The sequence below is a fragment of the Squalius cephalus genome (assembly GCF_949319135.1).
Source record: "Squalius cephalus genome assembly, chromosome: 9".
Lineage (NCBI taxonomy): Eukaryota > Metazoa > Chordata > Actinopteri > Cypriniformes > Leuciscidae > Squalius > Squalius cephalus.
Genome location: NC_137130.1, coordinates 2,141,264 through 2,160,692, shown reverse-complemented (window position 1 = coordinate 2,160,692; position 19,429 = coordinate 2,141,264). Strand labels below are relative to the sequence as shown.

Below are 19,429 nucleotides of genomic sequence, written 5' to 3'. Positions count from 1 at the left end.
GTTGTAATGAATGCCTTGCACCTGCGTTGGCAGTAATTGCCGGGTTGCATTCTCGGCAGTTCTTGAACTTCGAGGAGCGAAGCTTGTGAAGCGGCGCAGAACGGCGGGACGGGACACCGTCTCACTGCAAATCAGACCTGCTGTGACATCATCTAATCACATGACGACACACCAGGACTGGTCAAAATAGGGATGGGGGGGGGGGGATTTTTTTTGGATTGCATCCAAATGCAATCAATTTGAAATGCATTTTTTTTACAAGCTCCAGTTTTGCTGTGCTTGTTTTATGGGCTGCACAATTTGACCAACAAAAAAAAAACAATACAAATTATATTTTTTTACAGTATAACTGCAACATTAATTTCTTCATTAAAGTTTCTCTTTTGACAACAGCTGGTCTGTAAGCGCTTCTCATTACAAGTTTGGGAAGATGGTTGCATGTATTGCATTTTCAAATGCATGTTATAGTCGACCCAAACACAGAACACATGCAGAGACGAGACACTAAAAACACAGGTGGATCTCGAGCTGATCGCATGTGTCGTGCTTCACTCTGAAACATGCAGCACATGTTTGTGTTGTTCTCTCATTCTCTTTCCTGTGTGATCTGCTGCCTAACCTGTCACTGTGTAATACTCTTGTTTTTGTTCTATTTTCTGTTAAAAACCAATAAACATTTCATTTTAAAAAACAGTACAGCACACACAGGGTTTGAAATTAACACCCGCCAAATGCGTGTAAAATCAACAGTGGTGTGTAACGCTGTCAAATCAAGAGCCAATTTGGCGTGTTACTTATGTTTACTCACTTTACTGGGAAGTTCATGTAAGACAAATCTGCGCACATTTAGAGCGAATACTGAACTCAAGAGTCATCCTGATATATTAAATACAGCGTATTGCGCAGAATCCGCTCATATCTGGCTTACTTGAACACACACGTCACTACGAAACAAATAATGACACGCTTGTTCATTTGCATTGAAGCAATAGCGAAGATTAAAAAGCATTTGGTTAACAGAAAATACATCATTTTCCAACATCCTAAAGGCCTAATTATTTATGTTCTGTGTACTGTATTGATCTGTCCACCTAAAATACATTTTTGGTAAAAAGGATGAGGATGAAAGAGGAAGGGAGGAGATGGCTGGATGACAGGATTTTGTTTGAATAAGAAATAAATGTATGAAATCCAAATTTTATTATATATATTTATATATTTATTTATTTATTTTAGCCTATATATATATATATATATATATATATATAGCTGTGACGGTTTATTTCTTTTTTTTTTTCTCCTTTTTTTTTATTTGGCTAGTAGAAGTTCTGAATTGGCCAGTAACTTAAAATTGGCCGGTGAGTGAAAAGGTTCATTTCAAACCCTGAGCACATACATATATGTGACAAATGACTAATTGCATTTAAAATGATTGAAACAGTCCACAGTCCTCCGGCGAGCAGCAGCCCTGAGCGACCCACGGCGTCTGTGACCCCTCTGCGACCCCAGGCCAGCCCGTCCCGCCCCCCCGCTCGACCCCTGTCGATGGTGGCGACCCCTCAGGTGCACCCGCTCTCTCCTAACCCCAACTCTGCTCGACTCCTCATGAGCTCCGCCTCCTCCGCCATCACACCGCCCAACGTCACCGCGGCTCATCTGAGCGCAGGAGACGCTTCCGCTCACGGACTCCACAAACTCCAGGACAAGAAGGTGGAGAAGGTCAGTCATGCTCATTAACATATTCATAGTAGCTCATTAGTATATTTAAATTCATGGTAATAATAAATCAAAGTTATTGTGACAGAAATTTGGTTTTTATTATGCATTTATTGTGCTTCATGATTACTAGTATATGAATATATACTAGTACTAGTTATTATAGTATATGATTAGAACTAGTAGTAGTTATCTTCGTATATCAATATAACTAGTACCAGTTATCATAGTATATCATAGTATATGAATATATATTCTAGTACTAGTTTTCATAGTATATGGATACAACTAGTATATGAATATATTCTAGTACTAGTTATCATGAGGGACAATAAATGCCTAAAAAAGATTAAATTAATTTTTGTCATAATTAGTTTAATATTACAAGACTTTAAAGACATTAAAAATGTTTAAATAAATAAAAATAAATAAAAATAAAGTATAAATAAATAAAGTTTATTTTTATGACTCCAATGGCAGATATTTGTTCTTGTTTTAAAGTCCCCCTGTTGTCAATAATATTATCCTTTAAAACTCATCTTTGATCACCAAAATGACATATTTAAACGTTTTTTTCCTGTGAAAATAATTTCTTCATGCCTTAAAATAGCTTGAATGTAACTCGACACCCTTGCCTCATTTAGTATTCATGGATCTATGAATATGCAAATTAGCCCCGCCTCCACTCACTCACAGCAGCTCAGAGATCCACTCGTTCAACTTTACTGTAGTAAACGCTGCACAATGGAAAGTGGAAATACTGGTGTGATTCAGCCATAGATGTTGGAAGCAGAAACTGATTCAGAAGAAGTGGAAGAGTGAATTATACAGGATTGCTCTCTACAACTGCAAACACATAACGGTGATTAATATGATTAGCCTTTGGCTTGACTACGTTAAACAGCTAATAATGTGTTGTTAGTTTCCCCGTTCACCATCTCAGAGTCAAACAGCTGCTTTCTCACAATCAGCATCCTAAGAAATGCTTAGAAAAACTCAGAACATCAGTGGAGAAAGGCATATAGTTCATCATAACATTGTAATATACATCATACACATAATTCACCCACATAGGTTCAACATTATTTGCTATGTTTACTTTAATAGTATATTTAGTACATATTTAATTTAATAAATTATCTAAGCAAATTAGCAAAAAAAAGTTTTACAGCTGAAAATAAATATTTCCTCAGTCTTTCTGTTGGCAGATGAGAGACATGAGGTCATGTGATGAACATGATGATGTGTGATCACATGTTGTTTCAGCAGTCGTTCCTGCATGTTGATTATGGGCTGTTAATTAGCTCAGAGTCACACGCATGGTTAAAAATAAGACAACGAGACACACAGGTCATGCACAGGTGGGAAGGAACCGGCGTGCACATGTGCTCTCATGATGTCAGCACTTCAGGCTTGATGCACAGATCTCATGTTCAGACACGTGTCGGATTTTTAATGCCCCAGCAACCACCTAGCAACCACCCAGATTGCCCCAGCAACTGCCTAGCAACCACCCAGATTGCCCCAGCAACTGCCTAGCAACCACCCAGAGTCCCCCAGCAACAGCCTAGGAACCACACAGAACCCCCCAGCAACTCTCTAGCAACCACTCAGAACTCCCCAGCAACTGCCTAGCAACCACCCAGAGTCCCCCAGCAACAGCCTAGGAACCACACAGAACCCCCAGCAACTGCCTAGCAACAACCAAGAATGCCCCAGCAACAGCCTAGTAACCACCTAGAACCCCCCAGCAACCCCCTGGCAACCACCCTGAACACCCTTTCAACCACACAGACTGCACCAGCAACCGCCTAGCAACCACCTAGCAAACCACCACCCAGAACCACCCTAGTAACCACACAAAACCCCCCAGCAAAGGCACCAGCAACTGCCTAGCAACCACCCAGAATGCCCCATGCAACAGCCTAGTAACCAACCAGAACCCCCCAGCAACCGCCTGGCATCCACCTAGAATGCCCTAGCAACTGTCCAGCAACCATCCAGAAGGCCCCATCAACCACCTACCCCACCCAAAATGCCCTAGCAACCACCTAGAATGCCCTAGCAACACCCCAGCAACTGTCTAGCAACCTCCCAGCAACCTACAAGCAAAAAATATTAAATGAATGATTAATATTACATTCAATATGAAATATTTCTTTCAGTGGGTTTGTGTGAATAGTCATGTGTGATCTGTGGTTCAGTTTAATTTAGCAGTGAGTCGCTGCGGATCTTTTCTTCCATTAGAGAGAAACAGATTCAATTCAGATTCAGGTCTGTGTGTGTCTGTTTTGTTCTTGTCAGTCGAGTCCATAATATTACTGAACATTAAGGGTGTTTTCACACTTGCTCCTTTTCAGGGGTCTGAGCGTGGGAGGTTTGCGTGATATTTGGCCCATATGTGAACACTCCAAACGATCTCAGACCCCTTTAATTCAAAATAAATGTGTGTGATCTAGTGCAAGAATATGGATGTAGTCTTGCAACAAAATGTTATGTTTTCGTGTAAAAGATAAACAGAGTTAAGCTCATTTATCAGCATTTGTAGCAATGTCATTTAACAAAATAATAATAATCTTTACATACAAATATCTTGGTTAGTGAGGCACATAAAATGTAAGTGAATTGGATCAAATATTTAAGGCCATAGGATCAGCCACAATACACTGAACTGGACTAGATCCAAAAAGCAACAGTGTGAACACAAAGGGGTCTGACACCACATTCCTACCCAAAATCTGAGCAGAAAAGATGCAGGTTGACTAGTTCTTCTTCTTTGGGCTCCAGTCAGAGGCTGGGTCTCAGACGCCTCCTAGTGGCCCGGTTTGGATTTGCTCTGTTGGGAGTTTAGCTCGGATGAGCTCCACCAAACCCAGAATGAGTTTGTTCTCCTCCCACACACAGCATGTGTCCCCGCAGAACAGCCATTACAGACACGGATTACTCGGATATATCCCTCTGTTCTCACCGTTAACAGCAGATTCACAAGATCACGTGACTCCATCAACACTTCCAGATGCTGTTTGTAACACGACCCAATGAAATACATTGTTTTTTCCCCAAATTCCTCAAATTTTTCTGGATTCTGTTATGATAATTTAATACATTTTTCTGGATTCCGCTTGTATAATAATAATTTAATTCTTTTTTTTTTTTTTTCTTTTTTTTCAGAATTACTGTGATGTCTGTTAACTTTTCTGGATTCCGTTTTATTTATGTATTCTTTTATTTATTCATCAGAATGTTTGTGTTGTCTGTTTTAAATTTCTGTATCTATGATTTTATAAAAAAATAAAAATAAAAAAAATTACAGTGGTAATCAAATGAAGGCATAAAACATTCGGTTTAAATTTTCACATTAATTAAAAAAATCAAAAGGCATGTTTTATCAATTGAATTCATAAAACTTGAATCATTTAATTTAATTTTTACAAGAAGGCGGCCCTATGAAATGTTTTTTTCCCCAGAAATTCTGTTGTCGTCTGTTTTAATTTTTCTGGATAACAGTTGCGTGTCTTGCTTTGGACTTGGTCTCGGTTTTCAAGGGTCTAAAACTCCGGAGTGTGTGTGTGTGTGTGTGGACGGCAGGCGTAACCTTAGCAAAAGTTATGCGTTTTAAAATGAAAATGCACTAGTGTAAACGTAGCTATCCCACGGGAGCCGATGCTCTCCAGCCTAATATAGTTCTTTCAGTGAGTAAATGGCTCGACGACAGGAAAAAAATAAACAAAACATTTTTTAAACTTTTTTTTCTCCAATAATAAAAGGTAGTGTGTCCATTCAATTAAAAATCCACATATCACATATTTTTAAATATTACATAATTCATTGAAGCCTGTTTGTCATGTATAATACACCGACCAATCGTCATCTGGCACAACATCTTACATTTGAGCCCCTGAGGAACTCTCTGATATTTAGCGCTGGCATTTCTACTGTAAATTCCAGTTTTATGACTGCGTTCCGTCCACAAGTGGTGAAAACGCCACTATCTGTGTGTGTTTGTCCCACAGAAGGAGAAGAAGAGCAGTGGCCTCCTCAAGCTGCTGTCCGGAGCGGCCGCCAAAAAGAAGTCCCGCTCGCCCCCATCGGTCTCTCCCACACACGACCCCTCCTCTTCCTCGTCCTCCTCCTCCTCCTCCTCATCCGTGCGGGGAGCCATGGCCCCGGAGCTGCGGGCCGGGTCCTGTCCCGTGGAGAGCGAGATGCAGGGAGCCATGGGCCTGGAGCCGCTGCACAGAAAGAGTGGCTCGCTGGATCTCAACTTCTCTGTGTCTCCGCCAACACGACAGGCCTGTTCCTCATCCTCACCGCTGGCCGTCCGGCCCGAACCCAAGCCATTGTCCCGAGAGAGGTGAACAAGCACATGCCTTTAACATCAAGTAGGGGTGTAACGATTCCCTCATGTCACGATTCGACACACATCATGATACTGAACTCACGATACGATATTATTGCGATACTCCAAGACATATGATATGTCTGTTGATTAAAATGCTGAATTTGATATTACATTGGTGTGTAAATGAATAGTCTTGGACTTGGTGCTGAAACCCAAAGCACAGGGCAATAGAGACACCAGAATAACAATATTCATGATTCTGAAGCTGAAAATACAGAATTATTTTAGATTAATGCTTGAACTCTTTCACTGACTAGATATATTTAAAATAATGTAGGCCACGTTTTACTGGTAACATCAGACATTTGGCATTATCAGGACACACAAATATTCCCCCAATGCATTATTATACATTATATTCAACATTATATACAGTAGTTTAATGTAGTACTGACACTAAAACTCTGTAAACTTGAATTTTTTTCCTCACACAGTAATTTTTATTTTGGGTGAACTATACATAACACATATTATCACTATCCACGATACATATTGTTGCATTTTTGTATTGCGATATATTGTGACACACCTATCATCAAGGGAACCTTTTCAATGCACAGACGTTTCTTTATATAGACGATTGCGGAGTGTATATTTACCTTGTTGGCAGATGATATTTACACTGACTCCGCCCACTGACGTCTGATTGGCCCAGACAAGTTGAGTTTGAATTCGCCTTTTGCTGAACTCGTTCTACTCCCTTTTCCCATCACATATCAGATCGGGAAGGCATTTATTTTCAATAAAAATGAAGAAAATATTCGAAAAGTGGAATTAAAGTGTGTTTAAAGGGATACTCCACTTAGTACTCCACTCCACTGCTGCACTATCAAAGTGTCGCCGCGCGCCGGAGTGATTAAGTGCACGCACTGAGACGAGAGAGGTATGTATCAACTCGTCTTAGTTAAAGGGGACATATCATGCTAAATGCACTTTTTTAGCCCTTAAATGCATTTTGTTGTATATTTGGAGTGTTTAGAAGTACAGAAAAGTTGAAATTATTCTCTTCAGGTGCTTCGTTGATATCTTTATATTCTGTTTTGGCCTTATTTTTCAACCTGTTCCGATTTTTCTGTTCTCTATGACGTTTTGTGAACTATTACATCACAGTATTTGCAGAGGAACTGCCAAATAAGGACATCGACTTCCGGCCCAACACTTCGAGCAATCCGCCATTTTTATTTCTCGCTGCAATTTTGTAGTCCAAGCTAAAAGATGCAGAAGTTACGAGAGGGTAAGTTAAAATGTTCGGTTGTTGGATGTAGTAACCCAAACGCTTCATTACACCGTCTAATGTAGATGCACTGCCGCGCTTGTGACAGGGCGCATGTTTAACTGAAAGAACGAGCAGAGAGAGAGACCCGGTCGCGCGCACTCTCTCTCTCTTCTCTCTCCAAACTAGACGCTGTCTTGCTCTCTCTCCTTCGCACATATTAATCAAAATAAATCGACACAGTGGTAAAAGGTCGGAAGACCAAAGTTTCATGTGTAAATACAGTAACACACCATTGCGATACATCCGTATGAAGACGTTGTTCTGCAGGTTCGTCGTCTTCATTTTCATCTCGCTCCGGCTCCGACTCTGGCTCGAACATGTAAGGCTGGCTGGACAAGTCTTCCGTTGTTGACATTTTGTTAATAACGTGTGAATAAAAAGTTTCTGTGCCGCTAGATAATCGTATCTCTGCTATCAAACTACAAAAATGGCCGAACGGGGTGGAGTTGAACCGAGTGTCACCTCTGCATCCTGGAGAGGGGGGGGGGGGGGGGGGGGGTATGAAGTGTCTCAATTGTATTTAAAGAGACCGCACCAAAACGAGTTGCTCTCAGACGCACATCAGAAAAGGGGTAGAAAAGGGTCCTGTGGAGCTATAATAATGAGGAATTCAGACCCAAGCATTGCAGTTCCGCTTTATATAGACTACAAATGTATGATTTATATGTAAAAAGGAACGATTTAAAAGCATGATATGTCTCCTTTAAGGGAATAACATAGTTTAATATGAAAAAACGGTGGAGTATCCCTTTAATAATATGTGCCTCGCTCACCCCGATTATATGAACTGTGAAGTTGATTAAATCATTGTTTTATGGTTTGATGTTGTCAGACATTGCTCATATGGTATTAATCTGATGAGTGCAGGTCAATCTGACTTGATACTGTGCTGTTGTTGAACACAAGAAGCGTGTGTTTGTCTTCCGTCAGGTTTCGTGTGCTGGTCCCGTATCCGCCCCAGAGCGAGGCCGAGATCGAGCTGAAGGAGGGCGACGTCGTGTTCGTGCACAAGAAACGAGAAGACGGCTGGTACAAGGGAACGCTTCAGCGCACCGGCCGAACGGGCCTGTTCCCCGGCAGCTTCGTGGAGAGTTTCTAGAGGACAAACACCAGCTGACAAGCTCTGAATCACGGGGTCGTCCCGGAGAAACACACACACTCATGAAGACGAGCACAAGAACACGAGAACGAGCATCTTTACTGCCATCGTCCTCATACATCTGCTAGGAAGCCCTTCCAGATGATAGATGTGGCTCTTCTGGAGGAGCGAGCGAGCGAGCGTGTGTGTGTGTGTGTGTGTGTGTGTGTGTGTGTGTGTGTGTTTGGGGATCACATCTCAGATCCTGCTTCATCCTCGCTTTTATTTCCTCCTTGAATCAGCAGATCTGAATGATAACGACACATGGAGGATGTAATCACCAGTGCTGTCCGATGAATGTAGTGAGTGATGAAGCTCATCAAACCTGTCATATTTCACACCAAAATCAACATTTTATTAAAAAAAATGTTAAAAGCAAAATTTTTCATAAAACATAAAGAATTCTTTTTGACAATTTTCCCCACTAGATTCTCATTCTTGTAATGCAAATGAATTCATGATGTATTATATAAATGGTAAATATGAATACAGCATGTTAGTATATTAGTATAGTAGTGCCTTTATGCTCATTCAGAAGAAAAATAATGCATTACAGGATTGAGAATTTGAAATTAAACCAAAAAATGGTTTGTTTAATAGTGAAAATAATGTCACAATAATATAATTTAAATGTATATTTCAAATTTGTTATATATATATATATATATATATATATATATATATATATATATATATATATATATATACACACACACACACACTACTGGTCAAAAGTTTGGAATAATTACTTTTTACTATAATTATTAGCCATTTAATTATTAAATTATATCAATTATCATTGGTGCTCAATTATTAATAATCGTTCTTATTATTATCAGTGTTGAAAACAGTCGTGCTGCTTAAGATTTTTGTGGAAACCTTGATACATTTTATTTTTCAGGATTCTTTGATGAATAGAAAGTTCAAAAGAACAGCATTTATTTGAAATACAATCTTTTGTAACATTATAAATGTCTTTACTGCCACTTTTGATCAATTCAATGCGTGCTTGTTGAACAGAAGTATTATAATTTTTTTTAAACTTACTGATCCCAAACTTTTGAATGATCACAGTGTGTGTGTATATATATATATATATATAAATAATATATATGTATGTGTATATGTATATGTGTATGTATGTGTGTATGTATATATATGTATATACACATGTATATATATATATATATATATATATTTGTTTTTTTGAGTGAAATATGATCCAGACATGTTCTGATGAGCTTCACACACAGGACGGTTCATAATGAAAGCTGGTTTACAGTGAAGCTCTTTGTGAAAGCACAAACTCTTCTTATTGATTTGAAATGCTGGTTCAGTGTCTCCCAGAGGATGCTGGGATGTGCGTGTGCTGGTTTACTGCCTCATCATCCGTCTCGTTGACTGGGTCTCTGTGGAGGTTTGATGCCGGAAGCGTCTCCGCTTTGAATCTGCAGGTGTTGAGCGCCATAGAGTTTGAAGAAGTATTTTCACGAGTTTTCCATGTGCTCAATGTGCCAGAAACAGACTTTACACGAGTACACGAACATGTTTGGCCAGTGTGTTGCAGGTTTCTGGTCATATTTAACATTTAAAGTCACCATGAAATCAAAATGGACATATCTTTTTTTTTTTTTTTTATGGAATATTGCATCGGTGCACATTATTATTGTGTTAAATTCATGTTCCTTGTAATATTGAATCAGAATAAGTTCCTCTCGCAGCATCTCTTCTCTTCTCTGATGATGTGGGCGGGGCAACCTGTCAATCACATGAGATCAGCCAATAGCAAACCACAACCATCCAATCAATTCCCCACAGACACAATCAAGCCCCGCCCACATTTGTTCTGGTTCCTGAAGCCAATAGACTAGCATGCAGACACTAATGTGTTCTTGAGTTACTGAGGAGGTTTCCTTCACATTTCTGAGGCATTCATGTCCTGGATATGCAACACGGAGAACAACATGTGACTGAAATGTGTTCCTGTCCTCGTGTACAGTCTGTTTCTCGCTTTAAGGTGTTTGAATGAAGACAGATCTCCGTCAGACGCTGCTCTACATTAGAGGACACGGACGGACCTGTTGAGTTCAGATCTTTATTTTAGAGACGCTCAGGAGAACAGACTCACGACTGTGGGCTTCAGTCAGTGGAGGCCGCGTTTAATTTCATCAAATGAAGCGGAATTAAATGATGCCAGTTATTTTGTGTAGACAAAATGTCATTGTCATTCTTATTAAATTCCTCCGGAAAATACAGTAGTGGCAAGAAGTGATGTTCGGACTGGACGTTTGTTTTTAATGACCCTGCAAGATCAGATAAACCATCACAATATGAGGAAATCGTTTATGTATTTTAAATATGATGCAAAAGCAAAATTAAACTTGGTTAAGGTATTTATCTGACAAAATGATAAAAAGGCAAACTACTGTTACAGGTTTTATTTTACTATGCAAAACAAATGCATAGAAACACAAATAAGCTGAGAGGAAAAAGCAAAAAAAAGTCTTGTTTTTTTTTTTAATGTGTTCATGGTTTCTTTATATGACAGTCTGGCCAAAAATGATGTCGCACAATTTGTAATGTTTCATTGCTTTTTAAAATCCAAGCACAACTACACAATATGCGTACTGAATCTAGAGCACATCTTTAATAATATCTGAATAAAGGGTGAAGGGCAATTTAGCTAGACGTCACTTTAAGGCCACTACTGTAAATGTTAAATTTACATTTATGCATTTCATCCAAAGTGACTAACCTGGGTTATTATTATTATTATTATAACTGAAACTAAAACTAAAACAATTGTTGCTTGAAATAAAATAAAATGTTATAATATTAATCAATTTTAACTGAAATAAATACTTAAACTTATTACAGCTTTAGTTGCCAAGGCAAAATTTCTCATTTTCATTGTTAATTTTCATTTTGTTTCATTTAGTTTAACGTCATGTACTAAATTAACTAAAAATGAAATCAAAATAATGCATAGACTTTTTTTTTTTAAAACATACAAAAATGACAAAATCACAACAAAAATACTAAAACTTTAACTAAAATTAAAATAGAAACAAAAAAATAATTTTAAATCTAAATAAAAATGATAATAGTATCTCAATAACACTGCAACCAGCATTATCAGTTCATGCAATCCTTGGGAATCGGATCCATTATTTTGCCGTGATTTACTGAAGGTTTGCACTCATTTGAAATGAAAATGCTCATTTATGTCAAATGAAATATGCGTCCACCCTGACAGAGAACCAGTAGTGTGTGTTTCACATGTAAAACCAGGGCAGGTTTCGGGCCGTGTTCTTATGTTCGGTTTTTTAAAGTCACCATGAAATCAAAATGGAAACAATTCTTGTTGCAGTGTTTCTTTTGAATAATTTATCATTATTGTTTTAAATTCATGTTCCTGGTAATCTTGACTCAGAATAACTTCCTCTCGCAGCATCTCTTCTCTTCTCTGATGATGTGGGCGGGGCAACCTGTCAATCACATGAGATCAGCCAATAGCAAACCACAACCATCCAATCAAATCCCCACAGACAAAACCAAGCCCCGCCCACATTTGTTCTTGTTCCAGAAGCGACACAATAGAGGAGAAAAGACCAGTTTAATTGACTTCAGTTGTTAGTTTATGACACATTTCTGAATGTAGAGGTGAAAAGCATCAATATTAAAGAGTCATGAGCACATGGATTCCTTCTTTTCCAGCATTATTCGGCTCGTTCTTCATAAGCACAAGACGATTCATCCACACGTGTTTTTACTCTCATGCTCATATGTCGTGCTCTTTTTATATCAAATCATTGTGGATTTGATCATGGTGCCGTGTTTTTCACATCTGGAGTTTCGGGCACATGTGCCATTTTGCTCGCCAAGAGACAAGCACACGTTGGTCTCCATGTTGGAGATGAGATGATGACCACTGAAAAGAGGAATACTTCTCCTTCACATGATCGTTCTGTCTTTATTTAACTCGGACCCGTGTGATGATGTTTTTACAGGAGTGTGAATCCTCTTTTGCATCATGAATGACGGCAGAATGATTGACGAGAGCGTTTCCGCATGAACTTCACGTGAACGAAGTATATGATTGACATATTTATATGATATTGGTGCTCGAGTGGAGATGTTGGGGAATATTTCCTCAAGAACTTGTTCCTCTGGTATTTGACATTGTTTTCATTTTCACATTGTCTTATACTGATTATGATGATAATGTGGTTTGTTTTTGTTTGTTTGTCAAGTACATTTTAGCAATAAATGCCTTTGATTTAAAAGCAGGGTTCGCGGAGTTATTATAGACATCGCATCATCATTGTGATTATGATGTGCACCTTTAACTCTTTCCCTGCCAGCGTTTTTTTTTTTTTAAGTTACCAGCCATCGCCAGCATTTTTGATAATTTTTACAAAACTTTCACGGCCCAAAGAATATTTTGTTGTATGAATATCTGAACATGCATTAAATCAAAAGAAACAACACAGCCTCTGCTTTAAAACCCTCTGGGGTTCTTCGGGTCCAAACGGACCCGAAGCGTTTAAATAAAAAAATGTAAAAAATCATAGCTTAATCGGAATGGTCCGAAATTTGGTGACTTTGTTGGTACTTGGTATATGAACACCCAAAAAAATTGGGGACAGGATTTGAATAGTCTAAGTGGTTGTAAAAAAAATAGTCACACTCAGGACCTTCGGGTCCAAATGGACCCGCCATAGGAAATGAATGGGAAATTGGCAAAAATGTGACAATACAGAGTTTTTTTGTGCGTACAATCTACAAATCAGCCACGATCCAGAAAAAAAGCACACAACAGTGAAGGGGTGAATCTATAAAACATCAAGAGTGCAAAAAAGACACATTCACACACACACACACACACACACAAACACACTTTTATACACATACACACTAATAAATTCAGATTACAAAAATCTGTTTTGAATTTTTAAAAATCACAGCTTCATCGGAATGTTACGAAACTAGGTGACTTTTATGGTATTAGGTATGCGAACACACAAAAAATATTGAGGTCATGATCCATGCATGCTAAGTTGTCGTCACACTTCTGCTCTTTGGTCAAAAATGACCCCCATAGGAAATGAATGGGAAATTGTCAAAAATATGAAAACACAGAGTTTTTTTTGTGCATACAATCTACAAATCAGCCAGGATGCAGAAAAAAAGGACTCAACAGTGAAGGGGTGAATCTCTAAAACATCAAGAGTGCAAAACAGACACATCCACACACACAAACACACTTTTATACACATACACACTAATAAATTCATAATACAAAAATCTGTTTTGAATTTTTAAAAATCACAGCTTCATCGGAATGTTACGAAACTAGGTGACTTTTATGGTATTAGGTATGTGAACACACAAAAAATATTGAGGTCATGATCCAAGCATGCTAAGTGGTCGTCACACTTCTGCTCTTTGGTCAAAAATGACCCCCATAGGAAATTAATGGGAAATTGTCAAAAATATGAAAACACAGAGTTTTTCTGTGCATACAATCTACAAATCAGCCAGGATGCAGAAAAAAGGACTCAACAGTGAAGGGGGTGAATCTCTAAAACATCAAGAGTGCAAAACAGACTAAATCTGTTCAGGCAAAAATCACTAGATTCGCAAGCCTTTCTACAGAGAGCTGTAAATCCACTAGTGGTAAAAATGTGCTATTGCGTGATAAAAATGCTCAGTGTGTCCACCAGTTGGCGCCCATCTCATTTCAAAAATTGCTTTCATGAGGCCTAGGCTTGACTCTAAAATGAAATACAGCTTTAATAAAAATAAAATAAAAATTATATATATATAAAAAATTTCTATTATATTCAATGGGAAAAAATGGGTCATAATTATTGCATAAATATTAATTATAGATCATAAAATTATCTCAAAACACCAAAAAAGAAAAGAAAAAATATTATAAAAAACAAGTAAAAAAAAAAATATTATGATTTTTTTTTATATATATTAATTCCGCCCTCCGGGTCCATTTGGACCCGAAGGTCCCAAGTGTGACTGTTAAACGAAGGACCCCAGAGGGTTAAAAAATAAAAAATCTTAGCTTCATGCATTCTGTTTTTATCAACATTTGAATGTGGGTAAATTTAATTTAAAAAAGCAAAATTTTGAACAAATTGAGATCACATTTATTTTATTTTATCAAAGACTACATGCATAAGCAATGCTTCTTCGGCTTGTTTCTGCTGCTTCGTCTAATCCGGAGATTCTATGTTAGCTTGTTTCCGCCACAGAATAAAACATTTTTAAAGATAATTGCGACTCTTTTTCTCACACTTGCGACTTTATATCATGCAATTCTGACTTTATAGCACACAATTGCGACTTTATATCTCACAATTCTGACTTTATAACACAATTCTGACTTTATATCACGCAATTCTGACTTTATATCACACAAATGCAACTTTATAGCTGGCAATTCTTACTTTATAACACACAATTGCGACTTTATATCAAGCGATTCTGACTTTATAACACAATTCTGACTTTATATCACACAATTCTGACTTTATATCAAGCAATTCTGACTTTAACACACAAATGCAACTTTATAGCTGGCAATTCTTACTTTATAACACACAATTGCGACTTTATATCAAGCAATTCTGACTTTATATCTCGCAATTCTGACTATAACACAATTCTGAATTTATAGCACAATTCTGACTTAATATCACACAATTGCGACTATATCTCACAATTCTGACTTTATAACACAATTCTGACTTTATATCTCACAATTCTGACTTTATAACACAATTCTGACTTTATATCACACAATTCTGACTTTATATCGCACAATTCTGACTTTATATCACACAATTGCAACTTTATCATGCAATTCTGACTTTATAACACACAATTGTGACTATAACAATTCTCAATTTATAGCACACAATTGTGACTATATCAAGCAATTCTGACTTTATATCACACAATTCTGACTTAATTGCAACTTTATCAAGCAATTCTGACTTTATATCACACAATTGTGAGGGAAAAAAGTAAGAATTGTGAGATAAAAAGATGGAGATGTGTAATAGCGCCCCCTACCGTATAACAGTGAAAACACGGATTGCCGGAAAAGTCCGTCAATGGCAAGGGAAGAGTTAAATGAATCCCACAGAACAATTATCCAGTCACAGCAGAAGGAATCGATTCCACTCATCATTGTAAACACTAATTGGTTTAATTACTGTTTGACTAATTACTCCGCGGGCTAGTGTTGTTTCAGTGGTGCTCATGTTTGTCCATCTGCAGAGAAGCAGCTGTTTCATTAGGTAGGTTATGTTTGCATAAACTCATTTATGTCAATCTGAACGAATTATATGAGTGTTTCATCACTAGCTGCGTTTACATGAGCCTTTTACTTGATTAAATTCAGAATAATTCCAATTTGTGATTAATTATTAGTATCTAAGAGCTGCATGGAATGTGCATTAAGGTTAACAGCATTTAAACTGTCACATGTTGTGCAAGCAAAGTTAGGAAACACGAATGTGAACTTACCTTCACGTTTCAAATGCATTGATCAATGTGCACTTGCTCCTTTCCACGATCTGAGCTTGTGTGTGAGTCTCATCGACAATAAACACAAGCTCTTATCAGCACCATCCAGCGCATTTACATTAAATGTTATTAATACTGTATAATTTCACGCGCTTCCGTGTCAAAGTATCTGTTATTAGATCTGTTGAAGATGCGGTTTCTGTTCATGTGTGCCAAGACATTTTATATGAAAATAAAGAGAATAAAGAGTGGCCTATATATGGTCACCCAATATACATACAGTTAGTGATTTTAAATGACTTAAACCGTGATATAAGATTTGGGCCATATTGCGCATCTCTAAGTCATTAATGCTCTCAGTCATGTCCACAAACCTCTTGCGTTTCGCTCGGTCACACCACAAGGTGTCACTGTGGCCTCAAAGCTTCAGCACTGCCACTCTGAGCTCGATTGCTGATGTCTGAGGTAAAACACGCCCCCCTCATTAGCATACGGACAAAGAAATGTGGAGATTAATAAATGTAGACAAATACATAAGCAGAATGTGGAAATAAATGTATAAAGACTCAATTTTTTTATTACATTGGATCGATTGAGGTGATTATGTGCTTTTCAATCCAATTATTAACTGATTATTTAAAATCATGAGTGTAGTCTGATTCACAAACACATACAAAAAGTCTTATTGAAGCCACGTGAAGCTTAAACAAGGAACTGGAATTAAAGGTGCAGTAAGCGATTTCTGAGAAACACAAACACACCCCTACCCAAAAAGACCACGCCCCTATCTTGATAGCTCCGCCCCCAAATTCACAACCACACTATGCAACACAGGTACCAACACCCCCCCCCTAATATATGGACACGCCCCTTACAGCTGATTGGCTACAGGTGTGTTTTACCACTCGGTCCGATCCAATTTCAACGTTTCTCAGAAATTGCTTACTGCACCTTTAAGTGGATTGGGATTGAAAACCAGAATAGTTCGGATTCTAGTCCTAGAACGTGATCGAATCTCACAGAAAGATCTCTGCAGAAGTTCTGTACATCATTAAATATTGTGGCTATTTTCCACATTTATAATGTTTAGATTGATTAGGCTTTTCCCCTTAACATCAATAGAGCACATGTGAATAAGTCAGACCGGTTCTGCTCAGTTCTTACATCAAGTACCGTATGCACAGACAAACATCCATGGCAAGACGTTCGCTCTAATCGAATCATGACCTGTCTGTTTGTTCCTGCTCTCCATGTTTTCCGCACGCTCACTCCTGGAAGTGCCACATCTCTTGTCCCAAGTCTTGTAATTGGAAATTTCAAATCTTCCTCAGCAAGCTGAAGTAACAAACCAATTTCCCTGCCGAGCGCTGAGAAGAGTCGCTCAAGACAGCCGTTGACGGCGGACTATCTAAATGCAAATGCAGATGATTATTTCAAGAGCCCAGACACCAAATGAGGTTATTCCCTTCACTACGGCCCACGTCACACTTCAAATTGGCTCGTTTGAAATTCCCCTCAAGACACGGAAGTGACCACAATCCCGGGAAACAATTCTGTGACGGTCCAGCGCCGATGAAAACAAATCTTCCACGTCAGTCTGAGTTTATGTCCGAGACAAGCAATGAGTGAAAATTTAAAAAAACTTTTTTTTTTTTTTTTAACCCTTTGGTGCTCTTCGCGTGTCGGTCAAAAATTACTGATTTTTGTTTTTTGTTTTTGTTAATTAAATGAATGTACTATATTTTAGTTTGATAATGTTTTTATGTAATATTTTGTATTTTTAGGCATTTTTTTGTATACTAAATATTTACATTGTATTTATAATCCATTTATTCACTTTTTGAGCATAGACCTGAAAATTAAACTGTGGTAAATCTTGAAGTCTTTGGATCACAGACTTAAGTTCGGTCTCTTTTCAAAGATGACACTTGGCAGATTATTGCTGAAGTGTAAAAAGTAAAAAAAAAAAGAAAAAAAAAAGAAACAAAAGTGAGCTTAAAAAAAGTAACAGAATTTTTCTTTTATTATGAAAAATGCACAAAAATACTATTTTAAACAAAATCACTTTTAGATGTATGGCTCTGATTTTCTTGCAGTTTTCGAGTAAAACAAGTTGTGTTCCAAATTTGAGCCTAATATCAGATCCCGTCTACGGAGAGCCTGGCCACTCCCTATTAAGGCCCTGTTTACACGAGAACGCTCGCGGGTGAAAACGTAAAAATATTTTATCAGATGTGCCTTTCATTTAGACGGCGACAGCATTTTTGAGACTTAAAAACGCAAAAAAGTGAAACCACTCTCCAGAGTGGAAATCTTAAAAACGCTCCACCATCGCGTTCCCGTCTAAAGGGTAAAAACGCAAAAAAGTCTGCTAGACAGTAAAGGTTGTACGCAGGTGCGCGGACTTGGTGTTGTTGTGTGGCAGTGCTTCACATTGCCACCTAGCCGCCTGGAGTGCATACTACATCGAATTTCACACACTTTGAGTTGCCATATGCCCCCCCCCCCCATAATGCTTGTCTAAACGCAGAATAAAAAGTGATAACGCAACGCCACTTTTGTGTTTTCTCTTCAGATCGTTTCCGTGTAAACATAGCCTAAGTCCTATTGTACCGAATTATGGTTGCAGTTCCACCAGAGTTCCACTGGGGGCGATCGCCCATGAGTGCAGAATGAATGGGAGTCTATGGAGCCAGACGGCTAAATGTGTCTCTTTCACCCGATTGCCGTTGAGAAATCTCAGATTTGATTGTAGGTTTTGCAAGTTCAACATGGGTTATAGGATGAAAGTTGAATGAACGAGTACTTATGTCCTTTCGATTTCTTACAGGTTGAGTTGTTAACACGCTAGCATTCAGCAAATAAGTGACCCAGCAATGTGTAATTTCTTTGCATCTCCTTTCGAATACAACATTCAAATTACTAGACAAAAAATTATATCCTGAGAAAAGTGGACTTTGAGGGGTATAGCGCCATAGACCTCCATTCGTTCTGCACTCGTCCTGTGAGCGCCCTCATGTGGAGCCAGAGTGGAACTGCAACCAGTTCAGAAGCCGGAAGTTCACTGAGAGTGGAAGTTCTCCCCTTATTAGACATTCTCTGGTAAGAGCTTGTTTGGGCGCAGTACCAAATACTTCCATTTTTGACCGCGAGTGTTACTATTCTTCTCAGGACCATTTAACAAATCATGTCCATCATTTTTTTTGTGTCCACATAGCAAGTGTCAAAACCTTTACCAAGTTTTGTACCATTCCGGTGAAATAAAAAAAATCTTAAATTTTTCGTCAAAAATAACCGAAGAGCACAATATGATTGTCTGTGATGATGTAGATTGTGAACTGAAGCC

General features: G+C 38.2%; 1 protein-coding gene across 1 annotated transcript in view; it reads left to right on the top strand.

The window, feature by feature from the left end:
• The window catches only part of LOC307164784 (E3 ubiquitin-protein ligase SH3RF3-like), a 136,593-nt gene extending 127,726 nt beyond the window's left edge, over positions 1 to 8,867 (top strand). Inside the window, exons 8-10 of the mRNA XM_079881876.1 lie at positions 1,442 to 1,719; positions 5,730 to 6,070; positions 8,325 to 8,867. Coding sequence (XP_079738002.1) covers positions 1,442 to 1,719; positions 5,730 to 6,070; positions 8,325 to 8,493 — 788 coding nt within the window. The 3' untranslated portion in view covers positions 8,494 to 8,867. The remainder of the gene's footprint in view (positions 1 to 1,441; positions 1,720 to 5,729; positions 6,071 to 8,324) is intronic.
• Positions 8,868 to 19,429: the final 10,562 nt, after the last annotated feature.